The sequence below is a fragment of the Plecotus auritus genome (assembly GCF_963455305.1).
Source record: "Plecotus auritus genome assembly, chromosome: 10".
NCBI lineage: Eukaryota > Metazoa > Chordata > Mammalia > Chiroptera > Vespertilionidae > Plecotus > Plecotus auritus.
Genome location: NC_137785.1, coordinates 28,150,327 through 28,175,462, shown reverse-complemented (window position 1 = coordinate 28,175,462; position 25,136 = coordinate 28,150,327). Strand labels below are relative to the sequence as shown.

Here is a 25,136-nt window from a genome sequence, read left to right as displayed (position 1 = left end):
ATGTCCGCATCATGTGTGTGCTACGGCACACAAGTCCGTCTTCCAGGTCCTTCAACACCAGGCCCTGGTTCTCTACAGTTCCCTCTGTCGCTTCCGGCACTTGGAAAGGCCAATTATCAAGCCCGAGAACGAAAAACCTAGCCTGCCCTTTGCGATTCAAGCAGCCAATCCAGCTGCTCAATACCCTAACGTCCCGTGAGCATGGACCCACGACCTTGACCAATCCGTCCTCGGACGTCCGTCTGGTCCCGCCTCAGGCCTGTCACAAGAGTTGTCAATCACTCCGTCGCCCTTTCACCCCGCGCAGAGTTCCTCCCTGACGTCGTGACGTTTGCAACCCTGTGCTCAGCGCCTCGAGCCAATGGCGGTGGCGGATACGGCGGGCCAATGGGCGGCGTCGTTTCATGAGGCCGGCGCCCGCCGCAGCCACCGCGGGTCCCCGAGCCAGAGGCCGCCCGAGCCGGATCACGATGGAGCGAGGGCCACAGGCGGGGAGGCACCGCCGCGGAGCGCGCGGCCTAACGCCCCCTCAGTGATCACCCGAGCCGCTGCGGCGCCGCCGAGTCCGGTCGCGCCCGAGGGGCCGCTTCGCCGGCCTCGGAGTCCTCGCAGCCTCCGCCGCCTTCCCGCGCGGGCCGCGGGCCGGGAGCCGGGCCGGGGCTGCATGGCCTCGCCTGCGCGCCGCCGCTGAGCTGAGCCCGCGTAGCCGCGCCGTCCGGAGCCGGGTAAGAACCGCCACCGGGTCGGGGTTTGGTGGGCACCGAGTCGTAGGACGCTCTCGCAACCTGCAGGCCTTCCCGGCGGGGCGGAGCAGCGCGACGGACTCCGGGCGGGCCTAGGGTCCAGGGCAGCCGTGAGGGACCGACGGGGGGCTCCTGGTGGGCCTGGGGGCCTGGGGCAGCAGTGAGGGGCTGGTGGGGGGAGCTCAATGTGGGCCGGGGACTTGGGGCAGCCCTGAGGGGCCGAGAGTGGGCTCCGAGTGGGATCCGAGTGGGTTGGGGGGCCCGGAGCAGCCAAAGGGTCGACGCGGACTCCGGGTGGGCCTCTGGGCCTGGGGCAGCTGTGAGGGGCTGACGCGGGAGCTCTGGGTGGGTTTGAAGCTTGGGGCAGCCCTGAGGGGCTGGGGGGTGGGCTCCGGACGGACCTGAGGTGCCTGGAGCAGCCGCGAGGAGCCGACAGGGGCTCCGGGCGGGCCCGGAGCTGCGGCGAGTGGCCGAGGGGGGGGCTCGGGGCAGCCGTGAGGGACTGAGCGGCGGGGCGGGCCTGGGGTGGTCCAGGGCAGTCGTGAGGGCTGAGGGTGGGTTCCGGGCGGACTTGGGCAGCTCGTGGGGTCTGGGCATTAGTGAATGGCCCTAAGGGGACGGCCTCAGGATCCGAGCAACCGCTAGGGGCCTGCGGGAGGCTCTGGGTAGGCCTGGGGCAGCCGTGAGGGGCTGAGGGTGGACTCTGGGGCGGACCTCGGGGGTCCGGAAGCAGCTGTGAGGGGCTGAAGGTGGGCTTGGGGGCCCGCTGTAGCCGTGAGGACTGAGGGTGGGCCTGGGGTTCCGGGGAAGCCATGAGGGACTGGGAGTGGGTTATGGGGTGGTCCTGGGGGGACCTGTGGGGCTCAGGGCAGCCATGAGGGGTCGACGGTGGGTCTGGGGGGCCCAGAGCAGCCTTGAGGAGCTGATGTAAGGCGCTGGAGGGGAATGTTGGGCGGTGCTGGGGGTTTGGGGGTCCCGGGCAGCCTTGAGGAGCTCAGGGGTGGGGCTGGGCGCCCGGGGCGGCCTTGAGGGGCTGAGGGGGGCGTCTGGGAGGTTTGGGCTGTTGTGAGGGGCTAGGGTGGTCTCCGGAGGTCCAGAGCATCTGGAGAGTGGGGGCACCGACCTCTGACCCGTCGGAGGGGCGCCTTCACGGTAGCGATGGTAGTTGTTAGTTATTCCCAGTCTCTATTATTATCGTTGTTTTGAAATGGGAGCTGGCGGGTTTTGGGCTCCGAGCCGGAGGGGGCGAGCGAGCCGTGGCCCTGGAGGGAAAGCGGGGGCGCCGGGGTTGCAGGAAGAGCGCGTGGGCTCGCAGAGGGGCAGGAATTCGGGGCAGCAGCGCGGGGGGGTAGGCGGGACTGTGGGGCGGGTTGGAGGGAAGCAGTGGTGGCTGCTACAGCAGCCCTTGGCCTCGGCCTCAAGGAACAATGTGAGACGTTGCTTGAAATGTTAATTTCCGTTCCTCATTTCATCATTCCCTGGCAGGGCGGTAGGTGTGTGTGTGTGTGTGTGCGCGTGTGCGTGCGCGCGCGCGGGTGTGTGTGTGTGTGTGTGTGTGTGTGTGTGTGTGTGGTTTTTGGCCCTGCCTCATGGATTCAGTCCCCTCTCAAAGAGGGATTGTGCTTTTAAATCCTGTATCCCTGCCATGTTTTTTTTTTTTTTTTTTTTTGGGGGGGGGGGAAGAAGGTGAGTCTTAATTTTTTGAGGTTTGCTCTGTTTCTGGTGCCTCATCTAGGCTTTTTGCTTCTGTTGTGTTTTTGGAAAGCCAGTCTTCTGTCTCAGTTTTCAAGGAGTATTGGAAAATTTAGCTGGTCTAAGAGAGCCCTATGTTTTGAAAACCTTCTTTTTTCCCAACATTTAAGATGCAACATACTTAGGTATCATGGTTTCTATAGGTTGTGAGAGTGTTTCATATCCGTTTGCAAGAACAGAGTGGTTTTGCAAATTTCTCTGTAGAGAAATAAAATCTCAGGCTTCTCTATATTGTGTTTAGACAGTATTCTTAAATTTCTTTTTAACTGAGGAGTAAACGTGTGCAGTTGTTGAATTGCAAAACAGAATATCTTGGTCCGTTTGATAAGATGAATTCAGCAAAGTGATGAAAGATGATATTGCTTGTGGAAAAATGCCATTGAAACAGTTACTATTTTTGGTTTGTGCAAACCCAGTCAATGGCATTACTTGGATAGTTCTAAATCAGAGACCCTGAGACTGTTTCTTTGGTCTTTGGGACCTTGATTTCTCTTAATAAATGTTGGATGTCCTGGAAGACCTAGAATTTTGTTTGTGTCCTTTGAGAATGATTGCACAAATACTCTGGTATTACTTTGAAACTATAGTTAAAAAAAAAAAGGGGAGGAAAAACATCTTGCTCGACTTTGATTGTGACCCTAGAATTGAATCCCTATTTTGGTATTTCCTCCCCCACCCTCCATTCAGCTGTTGTTCTGTTTCTGTAGTTCCACGCTTAAGAGCAGGATCTCATTTGAGAGGCTGGGCCTCTTGAATGGAATGAGATGGGAGGAAACAAAGACCAAGTTGCTATGACATTTTTCTGTGTTCTTTGTGCATGACTCCTGAGTTAGTTAAGAAGCTACCCAAAGAGATTGCTTGATTTGATCTAAATTGGAAACTTTCAGAAGTTCTTTTCTTTTGTTTTCTTTATAAAGGTATTACATACGTGTTCTTATCCCCCCATTGCCGCCCCCCCCCGAAGTTGTCTTCTGAAAATTTTTATTGTAGTAAAATACACATAACATAATTTACCAGAAAGTTTGTTTTTAAAGGTGTCATATAGTTTTTATTTCTCATTTGCTGTTCTAAGTTTGTGTCAGCTTTCTTCCTTGAATTGCCACTGTCAGATGTTTTTCTTTAGACCCTCTGTGGACCAGCCATGTTAATCACACTGCACCAGCAGTGTACTTTTCATCTCTCTTAACCAGATGGACTGCTTATGACTGGTGGCTGTCATGTTAGCTATAATTACATTGTTGATACAGTGGACAAGTAGAACTTTCTACAATAGAGTTAAGGAATATTGAGAATATTATTCAAGAAGCCTTGTGTACCTTAGATTTTTAAGTATATTTCACATAGTAAGATTATGTTTCATTGCACATAAGGAGAGGTTTTTGCATATGGGCAATGAGCCCATCATCAATTAGATAACATAATTAGAGAGTGTCAGTAAATGATGGTTCAGAGCATAATCTGTATTTGTTGCTAAAATAAGTGTTTTGATCTGTTCATTACCCTGTATAAGTCCCTTTATCCCGTAAATGGTAAGTGTAATGGATGAGCTTCCTTCAATAGCAAGATGTTTGCTAGTTAATGGGTGAAAATGATGATGCTTTGCTTGTCTGACCACATGCTGTCAGTTTATTATTGCTGTTTAGTTAGTACTCTGTGGGGATTGAGTTTGGCTGGTTGATAAACTTTATATAAAAATTGCATGAACTCAAATAACTAAATGTTGTCTGGAAATGTTTTCAGTGTGTATTCTCTTAATAGGCATTTCAAATGGAATTTTTGGCAATTCAAGTTTTTCAGTTTTACCTTAAAGTTATATGAAAGTGAGTGTTAATCCTCAACTCTTAGAACTCTGGCAATTAGAGATAACCAACATATAAAGCCTTTTTAGGTTTAGGAAATTGTCCATGTTAACAACTTAGTTATTTTTAAAAAATATGTTTTTATTTTTATTGATTTCAGAGAGGAAGAGAGAGAAACAGTGATGAGAGAATCATTGATTGGCTGCCTCCTGCACATCCCCCACTGGGAATTGAGCCCGCAGCTGGGGCAGATGACCTGACTGGGAACCAAACTGTGACTTCCTGGTTCATAGGTCGATGCTCAACCACAGAGCCCTGCGGGCTGGGTAACAACTTTGTTAATTCTGATAAAGATGTTTCTATTTCTAAGTGGCTCTTCTTTGCTATTGTTGTTGTTTCATGGATCTTATTCATGGTATCTTTTAAGCCTGAGCCAGACTCAGCTGTGTATGTAAATGTCTGTTTTTGTTATTCTTTTGTACTTAACTCCCATTCCTCCACCTCAGTATTTAAATTTTTCTTTAAATTCACCTTTGAACCAAATAACATTTTGATTGATTGATTAATTATAGAGAAAGGGAGAGGGAGGGAAGAAGAGACACTGAGAAACAGGGATTTATTGTTCCATTTATTTATGTATTTGAGATTCTTGTATATGCCCTGAGCAGGTATTGAACCTGAAACCTTGGCGGATGGGAACTATGCTCTAATCAACTGAGCTACCAGGCCAGGGCTACAAATGTTATTTTTATGATAATGTCCCAAATGCTTATTTACAATCAGACCCTGGTTGCATGGCCCCTCCCCCTAGACTCCAACTCTTATGCTGGGTCACACTACCTCTGAACTGGTGCTTTGGCTACCCTGGCCTTTCATTTCCTAGATTGAGCAATGCGCCTTATTCTTTCATGGCTGTAACACCTGCTGATTCTCTGTCTGGACCAGTGGACCAGGGTCCCATTGAGTCGCTTCCCATGCAAATCTCACCTACCTCCCCCTTCTCCCCCCCACCCCCCCCCCCAAAAAAAAATCTCCCAAGATAACTTCTACTTAACCTTTGGGTCTTAGTTAAATATTGCTGCTTCTTAGAGGGTCTCTGGGCACCCAGGACCCAACCTAGGGCATGATACTAGTTGTAGAATTGTCTCAAGAAATATTTGTTGACCCTAACCAGTTTGGCTTAGTGGATAGAGCGTTAGCCTGTGGACTGAAGGGTCCCAGGTTCAATTCCAGTCAAGGACATGTACCTTGGTTGCGGGCACATCCCCAGTAGGGGGTGTGCAGGAGACAGGTGATCGATGTTTCTCTCTTATCGATGTTTCTAACTCTCTATCCCTCTCCTTCCTCGCTGTAAAAAAATCAATAAAACATATTTAAAAAGAGAGAAATATTTGTTGAATTGTTTAAAGCCTATATATATGGAAGTATTTAAGTAATTTTGAAAGGCAAAATGTAGATTTATGAACTTTTATTTATTTGATTAGGAATTATGCTATGTGCATATCAGCCATTTTTCCACTTGTTTTCATTATAAGTTTGCCTTTACAGTTTAGATAAAGGTGTAGGGACATGGCTTATAATACTGTCACAGACAAGAAATAAAGGAAAATAATAAAGGGGAGGTTGTCTTTGTCACAGAAAAAAATGATTTCTGTAAAAGCAGTTTTAGTAGGACTGCTGCTTTGGGGACATAGTTTGAGGCTTGCTGAGTGTAGTTTGTTGCTGTTCCTGCTCGTGGCCCTTACATATTTCATTAAGAATTTTGAGCACCTGGCTACATGTAACAGAAACAGTGGTTTAGCACTGTAGTATAGTCCTTTGAAAGTGTTAGCATTTTATTTATTAATTTTATTTTATTTATTTTTTTTAAAATATATTTTATTGATATTTTACAGAGAGGAAGGGAGAGGGATATAGAGTTAGAAACATCGATGAGAGAGAGACATCTATCAGCTGCCTCCTGCACACCTCCCACTGGGGATGTGCCCGCAACCAAGGTACGTGCCCTTGACCGGAATCGAACCTGGGACCTTTCAGTCCGCAGGCTGACGCTCTATCCACTGAGCCAAACCGGTTTCGGCAGCATTTTAAATTATTATTATTTTTTTTGTAATTCTCACCTGAGGATATGTTATTTTTCTATTTTTATTAATTTTTTAGAGAGAGAAAGTGAGAGAGAAACATCGATTGGTTGCCTCCCATACACGCCCTGACTGCTATTCAAACCCACAACCCAGGAATGTGCCATGACCGGGAATCAAACCCGAAACCATTTTGTTGTATGAGATTGCCATTCAATCAACTGAGCCACCCGGCCCGGTATTTTATTATTTGTTTATTGTTTTACGTCCTAACTGACTGTATAAAAAAGTTCCTGGGTGTGACACCAAAGCCTTAGCTTAAATATAAATCCCCCAGAATGGAGGTGGCCCCTTAACATTTCCCCTTCCACCAACTTTATCATTTTAATAATATAAACAAAATCTCTTTGGAGGGAAATATACCAAAATGGAGTTTTGTGTTATTTTTCCCCATTTATGTTTGTTTATAAATTTTAAAAAGAAGGAACTTGTTATGTAATTGACAAAATGGCTGCTTTTGTAAAGACTAATCATGGATATAACTTAGGTGATAGATATTTGAGTTCTTGGTTCTGGTACAGTGAGTTGGATTTGTATGATTTTTTAACTTTTTAGGTAGTAAGGGATGAGAGGAATTGGTTGTAGTTGAAAAAACTAAAAGATACCATTCTAGAACTTGCTGGTTCTGTGAATACAGAGTAAAGTGGGTTTTCACTGTGAAAGGACTGAAAATCCTGTTGCTGGGCCAAGATTTCTTTGATGTTATGTGTCCTGGATTGTCGTCTATCCCTCCCACCCCCTTCCCCCAAGGTTGAGGTAGTTGTCAGGGGAGCAGTGGTATAGTGTCCCTAGTGCCTGGCTGAGGGCAAGACCCAAGTTTCCAGTTCTGTCCTTGGCTTTTGTGCAGTGAATTATTTATTATCCTGAAAATCTGTAGGCACTCTTTTTTCACTTGTAAAGAAACCAATGTGCATCTGTTCACTGCATAAAAACGTTGGCCTCTTTTCAACATAAAACATTTTTGATCACTTAGATCAAAAATTTTTTTCTTTTTAAAAAAATATATTTTATTGATTTTTTTACAGAGAGTAAGGGAGAGGGATAGAGAGTTAGAAACGTGGATGAGAGAGAAACATCGATCAGCTGCCTCCTGCACACCCCCTACTGAGGATGTGCCCACAACCAATTCCTTGACTGGAATTGAATCTGGGACCCTTCAGTCTGCAGGCCGACGCTCTATCCACTGAGCCAAACTGGTCAGGGCTAGATCAAATTTTTTTGTCAAGGTTAAATAAGATACATAAAATCCCCCTCTGCCCTATTGAGTTAACTCTAAATAAAAGTGACCTTTAAAAATGGCTGTAATTGCAATTTAACTTATAAATGCTTAATAACTTTCAGGTTATTTTTTCATCGAAAATGTAGCAAGTACCCCCAAATCTACCAATACAATAAAATTCCAATTAAAAATAAAATGTAATAAGTAGACTTCTTTTCTCAGCTTGTTACTAATATGTGTCCCTTCCTCCCAATGGTAGTCTTCAGAATGCTAATATTCTGGAATAATGAATATTTCTAAATAATGAGAAGATTGCATAGGGTGCTTAGTTGGTAAGGTTTTGGCTAAAGTTGTGATTAGTTTTTCCCCATTGGGTTCGTACACAGCAAAATAAACAAAAAATACTTTCATTTAATTCTGGGTGACAATGTAAACTTGAGATCATTGTGTTATACTGTGTAAACTTATCTAAAATAGAGAGGGTGAGAGAAGCAGTGAGGAACCTTATTACTCTTAAATTAAGCCTTGCTAGTATGTACCACATTTCTAAATGTGGTTTTACATCCTGTAAAACAGGAAGTAAGAATTAAAAAAAAAAAAGCACAAAAAACCCCAAAGCAATATTCTTGAAGGAATTAACTTAAAAAAATTTACTAGCCCTGCCCTAGCTGCTTTGGCTCAGTGGATAGAGCGTCGGCCTGCGAACTGAAAGGTCCCAGGTTTGATTCCGGTCAAGGGCATATGCCCGGGTTGTCGGCTCAATCCCTGGTGGGGGACTTGCAGGAGGCAGCCAATCCATGGTTCTCTCTCATCATGGATGTTTCTATCTATCTCTCCTTCTTCCTTCCTCTCTGAATCCTGTTGCTGGGCCAAGGTTTCTTTGATGTCATGTGTCCTCATCTTATATAATCAAGAGGTAATATGCAAATTGACCATCACTCCAACACAAAAGATGGCCATCCCCATATGGACACAAGATGGCCACCACAAGATGGCCGGCCAGGGAGGGCAGTTGGGAGGGACCAGGCCTAAAAGGGAGGGCAGCCGAAACCGGTTTGGCTCGGTGGATAGAGCGTCGGCCTGTGGACTGAAGGGTCCCGGGTTCGATTCCGGTCAAGGGCATGTACCTTGGTTGCGGGCACATCCCCAGTGGGAGGTGTGCAGGAGGCAGCTGGTCGATGTTTCTCTCTCATCGATGTTTCTAGCTCTCTATCCCTCTCCCTTCCGCTCTGTAAAATATCAATAAAATATATTAAAAAACAAAACAAAACAAAAAAAAAAAAAAAAAAAAGGGAGGGCAGTTGGGGTCGATCAGGCTGGCAAGGGAGGGAAGTTAAGGGTGACTGGGACAGCAGGGGAGGGCAATTGGGGGTGACCAGGCTGGCAGGGGAGGACAGTTAGGGGTGACCAGGCCGGCAGGGGAGGGCAGTTAGGGGCAATCGGGCTGGCAGGGGAGCAGCTAGGCGTCGATCAGGCTGGCAGGGGAGTTGTTAGGGGGTGATCAGGCTGGCAGGCAGAAGCAGTTAGGGGCAATCAGGCAGGCAGGTGAGCGGTTGGGAGCCAGGAGTCCTGGATTGTGAGAGGGATGTCCGACTGCCCGTTTAGGCCCGATCCTAGGATCAGGCCTAAACGGGCAGTTGGACATCCCTTGAGGAGTCCCAGATTGGAGAGGGTGCAGGCTGGGCTGAGGGACACACCCCCCCCCCCCATGCACGAATTTTGTGCACGGGGCCTCTAGTATATAAATAAAAATGTATTTAAAAAAATTTACTGCCCTAGCTGCTTTGGCTCAGTGGGTAGAGCATCAGCCTGTGGACTGAAGGGTTCCGGGTTCAATTCCGGTCAAGGGCACATGCCTGGGTTTCAGGCTTCATCCCCAATAGGGGGCGTGCAGGAGGCACCCGATCAATGATTCTCTGTCATCATTGATGCTTCTATCTCTCTTTCCCTCTCCCTTTCTCTCTCAAATTAATAAAGATATATTTAAAAAAACTTTTACTAGCCCTGGCTGGTTTGGCTCAGTGGATAGAGCTTTGGCTGGAGGACTGAAGGGTCCCGGGTTCGACTCCAGTCAAGGGCATGTAGCTCAGTTGCAGGCTACCAACCTTGGTCAGGGGCATGTGGGAGGCAACCAATCGATGTGTCTCTCACATTGGTGTTTATCTCTGTCTCTTTCTCTCCCTTCTACTCTCTCAAAATCAATGGGAAAAAATATCCTCGGCTGAGGATGAAAAAAATTACTAAAATGCCTGGCTAATTATAGAATGCACAGAACACTTAAAAAAAAAGCTTGCCTTTTTGGATTATTACAAAGAATAAAACCTGGCCTTTAGGGGTCTGAAACTTTGAAGAACTTGCAGTGTTAGGTTAGTAGTCCATAACCCCTTGGGTGATTCTGATTTCAAGGAATTTTTAGACTGTGAAATTTTTCTTTGCTAGAGGTGTATGATTTGGTCCAAATGTATTTAGATTACCCACATAGTATTTTCAATACTTTGAGACTAGTCTTTCTGAAATTTGAAGTTTAGTTTAGTGCTTAATATATTAAACTATTGGCCTGGTCCACGAATTTGTGCACATTGAAAGGAAATTAATTAGAAAAAATATTTTAATATCACTATTTTCCTTTCTCTATAATAGAAATGTCAACCAAATTCACAATCGACAATGACAGATCAAAACACACGCGTGCACTTGGTGCCAGCAAGAGCTTTATATGTATGGCACATGTGCGGGTTAACTTAGCCTTTTATAGATACAGAATAAACTTGCTTCATTAGGCCTGCTTTCTGATGTAGCTAAACTTTTTCTAGCCCAGTGAAGCACCCCAACTTGTCTTTCAGGTAATTGTCAACAACACAGCAGTAAATATCAACACGAAGCAGATTATTATTGTAGATCACACAGGCAGAACAAAGGGTAAACTATTTAACTGCAGCAGTGTTTGACTATATTCTGCATAGTGAGAAAACCTGAAGTCATTTTCAAGGTCTACCATTTCTTACTTCTTTTCAGTTGGGTCAAGTTTCTAAGCTTTCTAAATCTCCATTTTTTTGGCTAATGAAAAGAAAATAGGATTCCACCACCAAGTCTCCTATTTATCTACTCCAGGACTTCTGTGAGGATCAAATGAGATGAGGCACGTGAAAATGCTTCACAGACATTTGGTTACAGTGTGAAATGCTTACAGCTGGCTATAAAGCAAGTGGTGTTCTGGGCTGAAGAAACTGCAAGGAGGCTAGTTGCTAAGAAGAGGAAGCTGGGTGTTGCTACATGACATTACCTGGATGGTTGGACACTTAGGATATTAGCCTTTTATATATATAGATGTGCTAAAACTCTTCAAAATATTTTTCTATAGGAATCACTCCCCCTCCCCCCCAACACATGAGAAGGGTAATCTTTGAATTGTGTGTACTTTATCTTTTTTAAAAATATATTTTTATTGATTTCGGAAAGGAAGGGAGAGAGAGAGAGAAACATCAGTGATGAGAGAGAATCATTAATCGGCCACCTCTTTCATGCCCCCTACTGGGGATTGAGCCTCCAACTCTGACCCTTGACCAGAATCAAACCTGGGACCCTTCAGTCGAAGGTCGATGCTCTATCCACTGAGCCAAACCAGCTAGGGCAAATTGTGTGCTTTATCTTTTAATATGAAATTTAGGAAAGTGATATGTCCTTTCACTCATAGCTTAAGTAATTTTCAGCAGATGTAACCTTAAAGAGATTTACATGCAAGCTTGTTTTTCTTTGGTGAAGAGATTAGATCTGATTCTGCTAAATTTGGGTTCTTATCAGATGACTGAGTAAGGAAGACCATGTTGAAGCAATAACTTTAATTTTTAAAGAAGGATATTTAAGTAAAGATCAATGGCACAATGAAGTTTTAGAAAGTTGGGGAGAAAAATCATGTCCTAGAATTTTAACTATAGCCTCGCCTTTTCCTTGATAGTTTTCTTCTAAGCTCCCAAATATATTCTCTCAAGGGGATCGGGGGACACATGTAGATGGAGGGTGTGTTAGAGGAGGTGACAGGAGTTGTGAGGTCAGAAGGAAAACATATGCTATCATAATTTGGAGAAACTGATTTAAAAAAATAGTTTAGTGTTTTCTGTTGCTGCTGTAACAAATTGCCACCAATCAGTGTCTTAAAACAATACAAATGTATTATTTTACAGTTCTGAAGATAAGCCTGACATGGATTTCACTAGGTTAAAATCAAGGTTTCAGCACATTGGTTCCTTCTGAAGGTTCTATGGGAGACTCCATTTCCTGTGTCTTCCATTTTTTAAGAGGCTGTTCATATTCCTTGGCCCTTTCCTCCTTATTTATTTATTTATAAATATTTTTATTGATTTCAGAGAGGAAGGGAGAGATAGAAACATCAATGATGAAAGAGAATCATTGGCTCTAACCGGTTTGGCTCAGTGGATAGAGCGTTGGCCTGCGGACTTAAGGGTCCCAGGTTCGATTCCAGTCAAGGGTATGTAGCTTGGTTTTGGGTACATCCCAGTAGGGCGTGTACAGGAGGCAGCTGATTGATGTTTCTAACTCTCTATCCCTCTCCCTTCCTCTCTGTAAAAAATCAATAAAATATATTAAAAAAAAAAAGAAAAGAAAGAGAATCATTGGTTGCCTCTTGCATGCCCTCTGGGGATCAAGCCTGCAACCTGGGCACATGCCTTGACCAGGAATCGAACCATGACCTCCTGGTTCATAGGTCGGCGCTTAACCACTGAGTAAAACCGGCTGGGCTTTTCCTCCATTTTTAAAGCCAGCAGTGGTGCATCACTCTGACCTTCCAAAGTCACATGTCCTCCCCATTCTCTCTTCTGCCTCCCTCTTCCTCTTTTCAGTACCCATGTGATTAGATAGGCCTCACTTGGATAATCTAGGATACTCTTCCTATCTTCTGATTAGTAACCTTAATTTCACCTTCGACCTTGATTCTAATCCTTTGCTTTGTAATCTAAAATATGCACAGGTTCCAGGGATTAGAATAATGCTGGGAGCATTATTCTGCTGACCACACTAAGATTCCATGGATGCTGTCATTGCAGATGAGGTTGGATGTGATCTTTGTGCAGCTGGCTCTGGTGCTTTGCTTTGGTTCACCAGAAAGGTCTTGATTCTTGGAAAGCCTCAGTGCCATTGGTCAGCCAATGTTGTCTGGCATTGATGGGGGATCAGTGAGTGTGGTGGAAAATACATGCCCTGGACAGTTATGTTTAAATAAACTTTTATTCTGTAATAATTTTAGATTCACAGAAAAGTTGCAAAAGTAGTACAGAGAGTTCTGTGATATTATTATTTTTTAAGCCACACTATTTTATTATTATTTTTTAATGCTTTTTATTGACTTCAGAAAGAAGAAGGGAGAAGGAAAGAGGAATAGAAACATCAGTGAGGAGAGAGAATCATTGGTTGGCTACCTCTTGCATGCCCCCCTACTGGGGATCGAGCCTGCACCCTGGGCATGTGTCCTGACCAGGAATCTAACAGACCTCCTGGTTCATAGGTTGATGCTCAACCACTGAGCCACACCAGGTGGGCCCAGTATATTCTTTATCCAGGTCTCCAATGTTAACCTCTTACATAACAATAGTAAGGTTGTCCACACTTAGAAATTAATATTGGTATGTTACTTAAAAAAAAATCCACACCCTGAGTGAGAGTGCCCCACGTTGGGCTGCCAGTTGAGAGTGTCCCTCCCCACGTCCCGCGTGGTTCAGGGTTCGGGCTCTGGAGGAGGCCGTACACAAATGAAAGAGACGAGACAAGAAAGTATAAATTTGGGAATATTGGGGGCCAGGCGGGAGCCCAACTCAAGGGGAAGGACTCCACCCCGCTCTGGCCTTGCTATCCCTTTTGTTAAGACTGTGGGATATACCCATAGCCTCTTAGGCAGGCAATTCCAATAATAGCCAATCAGCAAGAATTTACATAAAACTAAAAGGTGGATGTTGCTTTAGCTACCATTGTCTCAACTAAACAGTGGCTGGTTGGCTCTGACCTTTCAGAGCTTCAAGGTTGACCAGCCTTCCGGGTTCCTTGTCCGCACCTCTCTGCTAGTGAAGGCAATGGGTGGCTTCCAACACCTGAGAATATGTTTTTATTGATGTGAGAGAGAGAGAGAGAGAGAGAGAGAGAGAGAGAGAGAGAGAGAGAGAGAGAGAGAAACATCAACGTGAGAGAGAAACTTTGATCAGTTGCCTCCCATACTGAACTGAAACCTATGTATGTGTCCCGACCAGGAATCGAACCTGAAACCTTTTGGAGAATAGGACAGTGCTCCAACCAACTGAACCACCCTGCCAGGGCCGGTATGTTACTATAAATTAAACCTCAAGACTTCATTGGGGCTTAACCTGTTTTCCCTCTAATGTTCTTTTATTGTTCCAGGATCCCACATTGCATTTAGTTGTCATGTCTTCTTACTGATCTTCTGTCTTAACGGTTTCTCAGTCTTTTCTTATTTTTTATGACCATGACAGTTTTGAAGAGTATTATTTTTTTTAATGTCTTTGTAGCTATTCACCCATTTAGCACAGTTGTAAAGCACTATATAATATAGCTGATATCTGGTTTATCTGAGTGATTTTCCAAATATGGACTGTGTATAATGGAAGAAAATTTTGTGTCTTTTTTGCAACTAGAATGAGTTACATGTTTTATGAGGGAACTTCTAAGACTTAGGAAAAAACTTACACTTTCCCCATACTTACACAGATGTAGTCATGTATATTGGTTGCTCACTGTGTGCAAGGCTGTGTTGTAGAAACAAAGATGACTGACATAACCCTGCCTCACTGAGAGTGAGGTGCACTTAGGGGTACTATGAAAAGAAGCAAGAGTTCAGGGGAGAGAAGATCTTTTTGATTCTGTAATCTGGGAGATGTAATGGAGGATGTGCTATTTAAGAATCAGTGATATTTGAGAATTGGTGCAATGTCAATGTGCAAGAGAGCAGGGTGATGCCATTGTAGACTGTGGGAAGGCTATGAACAAAGTCTGGGAGGTGGGATGTAACATGAGAATGTCAGCAAGACCCATTTGAACATGGAGCCCATGAAAGAAAATGGTAGCAGATAAAGTTAGGAGAACGGACTGGAGTCAAATTGTATGGGATTTGGAATGATGCCTGTATTTGGCCTGCTGAGGAGGAAGCATTACACTTCCTGAAGTAGGACATGATGTGTCAGAGTCTGACAGTGTGGACAGACCAGATGAAAGTAGAGTGATTGGTGAGTGGAACGCTTTGCAGTACTTGTGCTTAAACTTGGATTATCAAGAAAGGTGATTCTAGGAATTTGGCAGAGAGAGAATCATCTCAGGTTGGCCACTGCTTATGAAAGGAGATGAATATAAGGCCACTGTTTTGTCTTCCAGTTTGTATGTTTACCCCCACCATTCTCTGCTTTGGATGAATATTGGGTTTAAAATGTGTCTCACCAGAAACACTATTTTAGAAGGTAGGAAGACCATTTTCTAGGGAAAAATGTAAAAACAACCAGTTATAATTGGAGGAAGGGCTTTAAAATTTATTGTAGGAATAATACTTGAATTCAGATGAATGGCAAAAATGCCCATACCAGAAAAGTGATGGGAGTGAAGTGCATATAGGAGGACCTGAATTGGGGCCTGTCAGTGAGGAAGGGATGCCTCAGGCAAGAGGAGGATGAGCTCTCCAGTAGAGCAGTGTGGGCTAATAGGTTCCTGAGAGGATTTAGAGATTCTTAAAACAGGGAGGGGACTCTTTAAAGTGGCCTGCATGGGCAAGTTATAAAGACCTAATGGTGTTTGCTAGCTTAAAAGTATTTAGATATTTAAAAAATACTTGGAAATGAGAGGGTAGGTTGATTCAGGGTGGGTGCAATCGGGCAAACAAGTGATGAGCAGTTTTGTAAAAGGACAGGGCAAAGGAGATGGGGAATAGAGGGCTGGAAGGGGAGACTAGGGTTCAGTGCTGTCTGACTGACTGTCTTGTCTGTCTTGTGCCTGCTGCATGCCATATGCCATTTCTATGCTGTGACAAGCCTGAATGCCCCTGGCCTTGTGATGCTTGCATTCTAGACATTCTGGAGGGAGAAATGGGCAGTTTGGTAAAGAGAGGAAATGCTTTCTAGGGAAGTCAAGAAACTGGGAATGGTAACACTGTTCAGCTCAGCCTTTAGTTTGAACACCTCTTATGTCCAAAGACAGAGTCTGGTCCTTGCCCTTAAGCAGTTGATTTTATTAGACAGTATAAACTGCAGGCCAAGGATAGCAGTTTTGGGTTCATATAGGAGGGCCTAGGGATTTTGGAGTCTGGAGAAGTAGTCAGCCTGCTGGTGGAGGTTATACAGAAGGAAGAACAGGGATTGTGCTATTTGTCCAAATTCATTGTTAGGCTTAATCTTGGACTTGTGTTTGTTTTGTATCTCCCATAGTTCTATGTACATATCAGTAGATCTCTAATCAATGTTCGCTTGAAAGATCAATCTTAAAAGTTAAAAAAGGGCTTATGACCCGAGAAAGGAGTAATATTGGCAAGAAATACATAATACTCGATGAAAGAAACATTAATATTTTAAGTCTGTGCCAAACACATTAACTAGTATCATTTACCTCTAGTCAATAGAATGTAGCCTTTATCCTGCTCTATCATAGCACTATTTATCATGTGTTGTGATCCCGAGAACTTTGTTCTTTGATCTGTCTGTGAGTGGGCAGTGGTAAAACTCAGGCGTCTGGCTTAGAGAACCTTGGATTGGTGTCTTTCTCCATAAGTTCTACTGTTTCTCTTGGGGCCCTGAATTGCATATAGTTTAATCGCAGATGGAGAAATAAGTGGAGAGCAAAAGTAAGTGTTTTGGTCAGCCTGACCTTTGCAAGTGCCCAGGGCAAGGTGCACTTGAAGGGAGTTGCCTCTTCACAGTTCTGCTAAATCCCTTTTTTACCAATCCCTCCATAACATTAAAGCATTTTACCTTTCATTGGTTGACAACCGTTATTTATCTGGAGGCAGGACTAGTTTTTTCAGTTGTTACACTGTCACAGGGCTAATCCAACCACTGTCCTTTCTTTTTTTTTTTTTTTAATATATTTTTATTGATTCCAGAGAGGAAGGAAGAGGGAGAGAAAGATAGAAACATCAGTGATGAGAGAGAATCATTGATCGGCTGCCTCCTGCACACCCCCCCGCCCCCCCTGCACTGGGGATCAAGCCCGAAACTCAGACATGTGCCCTTGACCAGAATCGAACTTGGGACCCTTCAGTCCACAGGCCGAGGCTCCATCCACCAAGCCAAACAGGCTAGGGCCCACTGTCCTTTCTTGATTTAGGAGATCATGTTTAGAAGATACAGAACAGTTCAGTGTAGGTCTGTAAGTTACCCATGACTTAACTGATCACACTGGGGATGGGACAAAGGACTCAGGGAAAACCTCTGGCAGGGATCATAGCAGCCACTGTGTTTCTGTTTGAATTTTATAAAAATTTATTTGAGCCAAACTTGAGGGACCTGTGGTTGGCTTGTTATTGTTGTTTCTTTGTCCAGGATACTTTTGAGGGCTATGCTTTTAGTGAGAGTTTACATAAAAATAATTTAAGATCAATGGTTAATTAATCAAGGCTATTTGGTTTCCAAGTGTTTGCAGCTGGGGGTGAAGTCAGTCTGTCCTGTGCTGTTGGGTTTAAGGTGAAGGGAAACACTTTGTGCCCACTTTTTATTCTCAGACTGTGCTCTTTTTAATGGAGTTGTTTGCAGGCTACAGCCCTAAGAGATTTTAAACCATGGCATTTTTTAAAAGTGTGTGTTGTTTAAACATTAAAAAAAATATTTTTACTGAGAGAGGAAGGGAGAGGAACAGATATATAGAGAGAAACATCAAATGGCTGCCTCCCACACGCTCCCTGACTAGGGATCCAGCCCACAACGTGGGCATGTGCTCTGACCGGGAATTAAACTGGTGACTTTTCAATGCACAGGACAACACTAAGCCAACTGAGCCACACTGGCTAGGGCATTTTATTTATTTATTTTTAATATATTTTTATTGACTTCAGGGGGAAAGGGAGAGGAAAAGAGATAAAAACATCATTGATGAGAGAGAGTCATTGATCATCTGCCTCCTACACGCCCCACACTGGTTATCAAGCCCGCAACCTGGGCATATGCCCTGACTGGTAATTGAACTGTGACCTCCTGGTTCATAGGTTGATGCTCAATCACTAAGCCATGTCACCTGAGCTAAACCAGGGAGTTTTAAATAATAGATATAAGGGTACCAGATATATACTAACTGTGGTTCCAAGCTTTACCTGATTTTAAAAATGACAGCTTTAGACCTCTTGGGGAGTCTGTAAGTTGGTTTCCGGCATGTAAAGGAAGGGAGATTTCTGGCAAACAATAATGTTAGTCTGGCATGCGGGTTTAATTCCAGTCCACACTTCCATTTTTAAGGTTTGAGAGTTGGAATAGAACCTGTGTTTTTATCAACAACGTAGGGTACTTTTAAACATTCCCATGTAAATATTTGTTATTAGTGGCTAAATTTCCTAAATTGTAGCTTTTACTGCTGAAATTGTAATTATTTTTGTCATCTAAGATTTAGAGCTGATAGTTCACAGTTTTTTTTACTGAAGTAAATAAATTCACAGTTTGATGTGGAAGCCTACCATATAATTCAGAGAAGTAGACACTCATTATTAATAGTTAATACTTTTTGATGATGTTGATTTTCATGAATAGATTCTTCTGGTATTGCTCACTGCATCCCAGGAGAAAAGGTCCTTCCTCAGCCAATGGTTCTCCCTGGCTTCCGTCATAGGGGAGAGCATGCAGGCTTCCTTGCCTGAATGCCCCAGTATATGGCTGATATGTTCTGGCAGGTAGAGCATGGTGTGGGTGAAACAGTGGCTTTAGGTTTTATCCCCATTTGGGCCTATTTCTCAAATGTTCCGATTTGTTTAAGTAATAATTATTTGGAATGTAAAATCTAAAAGTCAAGTCCGTTCCAGATGTTGGTGAGTTTATATTAATTTTTTAAAAATATATTTTATTGATTTTTTTTTTTTTTTTTTTTATTACAGAGAGGAAGGGAGAGGGAGAGTTAGAAACATCAATGAGAGAGAAACATCAATCAGCTGCCTCCTGCACACCCCCTACCGGGGATGTGCCCGAAACCAAGATACATGCCCTTGACTGGAATCGAACCTGAGAACCTTGAGTCTGCAGGCCAACGCTCTATCCACTGAGCCAAACCGGTCAGGGCCATGCACCTTTCTTTAATAAGTTCATGCACAGCAAAACAAACCATCAACAAAGTGAAAAGGCAGCCTATAGATTTGCAAACCTGCCCGGCTGGTGGGCTCAGTGGTTAGCGTGTTGGCCCTAGCACCGAAGGGTTGTGGTGGTTTGATTCCTGATTAAGGGCATGTTACCTGGGTTGCAGGGTTGATCCCTGGCCCCTATCAGGATGTGTGCAGGAGGCAACCAATCGATATGTCTCTTTCACATCAATGTTTCTCTCTCTCTTTCTCTCTTTCTCCTCTTGTTTCCTCTCTTCCTCTCTCCCTCCCTTCCACTCACTAAAAAAAAAAAAAAAAATCACTGGAAAAAAATATCCTTAGGACCAGTTCAGTGGTTGAGCACTGTTCTGTGAAACGGGAGGGAGGTCACGTTCGATTCTGGGTCAGGGCATATGTCCAGGTTGTGGGCTTGATTCCCCAATGGGGGTATGCTATCTATGATTGTCATCATTGATGTTTTCCTCTCTCCCTCTACCTTCCTTTCTCTGAAATCAATAAAATATATTAAAAAAAAATCCTTGGGCAAGGATTAACCATAAATAAATAAATTTGTAAGCTGTATATCTGACAAGGGTCAAAATATCCAAAATATATAAAGAAGTCATACAACTCAATAGCAAAAAACCCCAAGATAACCCAATTGAAAAATGGGCAAAGGGCCCGGCCACCATGACTCAGTGGTTTTGTCGACCTGTGAACCAGGAGGTCACAGTTTGATTCACGGTCAGGGCACATGCCCTGGTTTCGGGCTCTATCCCCAGTAGGGAGTGTGCAAGAGGCAGCTGATCAATGATTCTCTCTCATCATTGATGTTTGTATCTCTCTCTCCCTCTCCTTTCCTTTCTGAAATCAATAAAAATATATTTAAAAAAATATAAGAGAGAGCCCTGGCTGGTTGGGCCCAGTGGATGGAGCATCGGTCCATGAACTGAAGGGTCCAGGTTCGATTTTGGTCAAGGGCACATACCTTGGTTGCAGGCTCAGTTCCCGGCCTGGGTGCATGTGAGAGGCAACCAATTGACAGTGTTTTTCTCTCTCTGTCTCTTCCCCTCCACTCTCTAAAAATCAATGGAAAAATATCCTCAGGTGAGGATTAACAAAAAAAATTATATATGAGTTAAACACTTGTGAAGATGTAGAGATGCACTGATGGTGGGAATGTAAATTGGTGCAGCTACTCTGCAAAATATTATGGAGGAGTCTCAAAACACTTTATAAAGTAGAACTACTACTAGTATACAGGGTTTGACAAAAGTCGGTATTATTATAATCATAACCTGTGTGTCTTTTTCCATGCGGACAATTATAAACTTGCTTTTGCCCGCCCCTGTGTGATCCAGCAATTCCAGTTCTGGAATATCCAAAGGAAACAAAAACAATAACTCAAAAATATATCTGTACCCCCTTGTTTATAGCAGCATTATTCTAAATAGCCATGATATGGAAACAGCCTAAGTGCCCATTGATAGTTGAGTGGGTTAAGGAATTGTGGTATATATATTATATATACACAATGGAATATTATCAGCCATAAAAAAGGAGAAAATCACTATTTGTGGTAACATGTATGGACCTTGGAGACATTATACTAAGTAAAGTAAGTCAGAATAAGACAAATACTATATGACTTCACTTATATGAGGAATCTAAAAACAAACAAACAAACCAAGTTCAGAGAGCTCATATTTGTACTAAGCAGAGGTATGGAAGGTGGAGGGAGGGGTAATTGGAGGAATGTGGTCATATGATACATTCTTTCAGTTATCAGATAATTAAATCCTAGGGATGTATTGTACAATATGTTGACTAGAGTTCTTATCACAAGGAGAACATTTTTTTCTCTCTTTTAAAAATCTGTATGAGAAGATAGATGTTAGCTGAACCTATTGTGGTAATCATCCTGTTTAATAATAATAATCCTATATAATAAAAACCTAATATGCTTAAGTGTCCAACCATTCGTTTGACCGTTCGACCAATCGCTATGACGTGCACTGACCACCAGGGGGCAGACGCTCTGACCGGTAGGTTAGCTTGCTGCTGGGGTCCAGCCGATCTGGACTGGGTGAGATGGGCCGGACACACCCTGGAGCCCTCCCACGGTCCCTCCCAGGCCTTGATCATGCACCGGTGGGGTCCCTTGGCCTGGCCTGAGCCCTCTCGCAATCTGGGACCCCTTGGGGGATGTCGGAGAGCTGGTTTTGGCCTGATCCCCGCAGGCCAGCCCGAGGAACCCCACTGGTGCACACCGGACCTCTAGTTTCACAATAAATGTAAATCAAATCTTCATGCTTTATGCCTTATGCTAATTATTAGTGGTGTATGCTAATTATTTTTCAATAAAACTTGAAAAAAATTTAAAAGGCATAAGTGCCCACTCAGTACCTCTAATGCCATTTAAAAAATCCTGTGAGCCCTAACAGGTTTGGCTCAGTGGATAGAGCCTTGGCCTGTGGACTCAAGGGTCCCAGGTTCGATTCCGGTCAAGGGCATGTACCTTGGTTGCGGGCACATCTCCAGTGGGGGGCATGCAGGAGGCAGCTGATCGATGTTTCTCTCTCATCGATGTTTCTAACTCCCTCTCTCTCCTCTCTGTAAAATATCAATAAAATATATTAAAAAAAAATCCTGTGAGCCCTGGCTGATGTGGCTCAGTTGGTTTGGCATTGCCCTGCGCACCTAAAGGTCACCAGTTTGATTCCCTGTCAGGGCACATTCCCAGGTTGCTGGCTGGATCCCCAGTAGGGGTACACAGGGAAAGCATATGGTTGATATTTGTCTCTTACATCAGTGTTTTTCTTTCTAAAAATCAGTAAGCCTGCCCCCTAAAGAACAAAAAAATATAAAACCTGTGAGCAGGTGTAGGTCATTGGATTTCCGCCCTCTTGGAGGGCTTTGGTGTCTTACACCAAACTCTGTGCAGCCTCTCCCTTTGACTACCTAGGCTCCCTCCCTTGTCTTTATTGCTGGAGTGTTTATATGTGCCTTTGCTTTGAAAGGTAATTTAAAAGGTACCTGTTCACATGTCTATAAACTGAATATATTCAAAGGCAGATATCAAGTGCTCATTAATCAAGGGTAGTAGGTTTTTCAGGCTGCTTTAAATAGCCCTCAAGTTTTTTGTTGGTTTTTTTGTTGTTGTTGTTGTTAATCCTCACCTGAGGGTATATTTTTCCATTGCTTTTCAGAGAGAATAAAATGGAGGGAGAGAGGTGGAGAGAGAAACATTGACATGAGAGACACATATTGACCAGTTTCCTCCCAAATGTGCCCAGGCTCAGGGCAGGGAGTGAACTGCAAACAAGGTATGTGCCCTTGACTGGGAATCATACCTGCGATCCTTTAGTGCATGGGCTGATGCTCTAACCCAGTGGTCGGCAAACTGTGGCTCGCGAGCCACATGCGGTTCTTTGGCCCCTTGAGTGTGGCTCTTCCACAAAATACCACGGCCTGTGCGAGTCTATTTTGAAGAAGTTGCGTTAGAAGAAGTTTAAGTTTAAAAAATCTGGCTCTCAAAGGAAATTTCAGCCCTAACCGGTTTGGCTCAGTGAATAGAGCGTTGGTCTGCGGACTGAAAGGTCCCAGGTTCCATTCCGGTCAAGGGCATGTACCTTGGTTGCGGGCACATCCCCGGTAGGGGGTGTGCAGAAGTCAGCTGATCGATGTTTCTCTCTCATTGATGTTTCTAACTCTCTATCCCTCTTCCTTCCTCTCTGAAAAATCAATAAAATATATTAAAAAAAAGAAAGAAATTTCAATCGTTGTACTGTTGATATTTGGCTCTGTTGACTAAATGAGTTTGCCAACCACTGCTCTAACCATTGAGAACACTGGCTAGGGCTCCCTCAGTTTTATTAAAAATAATTTCTGTGTAGTGAGACAGTTTTTATAGCAAGCCACACTTGATTTATACAGGAGACAAACTTGCCTTGTAATTAATGTTTTTCTAGTGGTTACACTTCCCTGAGGTCGGTTATCTGACATCGGAAACTCTTAGGAACCATGATTTTTAAGGGACTGAGTTTTAGGTTGAGGACCCACTGGGAACAGGGGGACACATTGTCCATAAAGTTATCAAAGGTGGGATGTTTGCCTGGTGTGGGGTTACTTTTATGTGAGGACGGCTCAGTTCAGATAGGTTTATTTTTCCAGACAACCTCATCCTGGTAAACTTTGGAATAATCACGGTTTCATTCTGTTGAGGTGTGATTTTTTATTTTTTTGTTTGGTTAATCCTCTTCTGAGGATTATTTTTCCTTTTTTTTTTATTTTAAATATATTTTATTGATTTTTCACAGAGAGGGAGGGAGAGGGATAGAGAGTTAGAAACATCGATGAGAGAGAGACATCGATCAGCTGCCTCCTGCACACCCCCAACTGGGGATGTGCCTGCAACCAAGGTACATGCCCTTGACCGGAATCGAACCCGGGACCCCTCAGTCCCCAGGCCGACGCTCTAGCCACTGAGCCAAACCGGTCAGGGCATTTTTTTTTTTTTAAGAGAGAGTGGAAGAGAGAGGGAAAGACAGAGAGAAACACCGATGTGAGAGAAACACGTTGATTGGTTGTCTCCTGCACGCACCCTTACCAGGGGCCTGCAATCAAAGTATGTGCCCTTGACTGGAATCGAACCCGGGACCCTTTGGCCCGCAGGCCGACGTTCTATCCACTGAGCCAAACGGGCTAGGGCTTGAGGTGTGATTTTTTTTTTTTTTTTTTTTTTGTGTTAGGATTATGGGTATAAGTAGTTTTTTTTTGTTTGTTTCCAAAATGTGTTTATTGGGATGGTTTCCCACTCATCTTGATTTGAGGTGCTTTTAGTGCTGCTTCCTTCTGAAGGAACATCCTTCTGTAAGCCTTGCTTTTCCTCCTGTTGGCTGACAGAGAACAGTGGAGCAACCAACACACAAAACTACCGTTTGTGCATGGCTAAGGACGGTGGTGATTTTACAGCATCCTGGGCATTTTACATCCATGAAGTAGGTATTGGGGCTCTGCACCAGGCACTTCTTCTTGTGTTTCCTCTTCTCCTCTTCCGGAGAGGTATGGAGGAGATCCTTAGCAAGAGGCATATTGTCGTGGGGAGGTCGTCACCACCGGAAAGGAGCGAAAGCCGCTAAGTAGTTTTTATTAAGCATCAAAAATTATGAGCCCTGACCGGTGTTGCTAAGTGGTTAGAGTCAATTCCTGGTCAAGGCGTGTACCTGGATTGTGGGTTCATCCCCTGCCCAGGGTTCCATCCCCTGCCCCAGTCAGAGTGAGTGTGGGAGGAAACCATTGTTTCTCACATTGATGTTTCTCCTTCCCTTTCATCCTCCCTCCCTCCTCTAAAAATCAATGGGAAAAATATCCTCAGGTGAGGAATAATAAAGAAAAATTGTTTATGAGAAGTTCTAATGAGAAATGTAATAGGAAGAAGCTGCTACTTGTAGCCAGATGATGCAGGTAATGGCTTGAGAATGGCTTTCCCCCAGCCAACAGATGGAAGAAGAGTGCTCATGAAGGGAGGGCAACCTCCAGCTGGTGTATGACTGTTGAGCAAGGATGAAAGGGACACATGTGGATGCTGTTTGGCTGCTTTTGTCAATAGGATATCCAGATTGCTTGGGGTGGGGGTGGGGAGGCAGGCAGTCAGTTTGTGAGACCTGAGACCTGATCTCTTTGGGACATTGTGTGCTGACTTGGGCTGGGGGAATGTTCACATGTGGGATGGAGATATCACATTGTGTTGGTTAATATGTAGGGGCCTTTTAAAAAAATGTAATATGCGTTTTAAAAAAATTGATTTTAGGGAGAGAGGAAGTGGGAAGGGAAGAGAGAAAAGCTTCAATCTGCTGCCTCATGCACACCCTCTACTGAGGATGAAGCCTGCATGTGCCCTGACCAGGAATCGAACCGTCAAACTCTTGGTGCACAGGAAGATGCTCAGCCAACTGAGACACACTGGCCAGGGCAACAAGTGTGTGTGTGTGTGGGGGGCGTGTCTTTATTTTCTACTGAGATGTTTGGAATAGAATGTCAAAGTTTTAGTTTGGCTTTACTTATTTTCCAGTTTTTGTGTCTTCCTCTTTTTTATTGTTGCAATCGAGTGTTTGGTAGGGTGATTGACTGTTCCTATGTGCATTCCTGTTTGTCAGACCCTGGCCATAAAAATAGGGTCCTTGAGTTATGGGGGTGTTTCATGGT

General features: G+C 44.1%; 2 protein-coding genes across 10 annotated transcripts in view; one reads left to right on the top strand and one right to left on the bottom strand.

The window, feature by feature from the left end:
- The first annotated feature begins 343 nt into the window (after positions 1 to 343).
- ANKRD11 (ankyrin repeat domain containing 11) overlaps positions 344 to 25,136 on the top strand; it is a 295,623-nt gene continuing 270,830 nt past the window's right edge. For 6 of the 9 annotated variants that reach the window (XM_080644290.1, XM_080644288.1, XM_080644292.1 and 3 more), the window contains exon 1: positions 387 to 725. The gene's annotated coding sequence lies outside the window, so the exon portion shown is untranslated. Of the gene's footprint in view, positions 726 to 25,136 lie in introns of all 9 variants that reach the window. The other 3 variants (XM_080644289.1, XM_080644287.1, XM_080644294.1) reach the window with 2 other exon arrangements.
- On the bottom strand, positions 23,768 to 24,022 carry LOC308235410 (small ribosomal subunit protein eS27-like; the record flags this gene model as incomplete). The annotated part of the gene is made up of 1 exon (XM_080644182.1): positions 23,768 to 24,022. The coding sequence occupies one exon, from the start codon at positions 24,020 to 24,022 to the stop codon at positions 23,768 to 23,770; it is 255 nt and encodes an 84-aa protein (XP_080500308.1).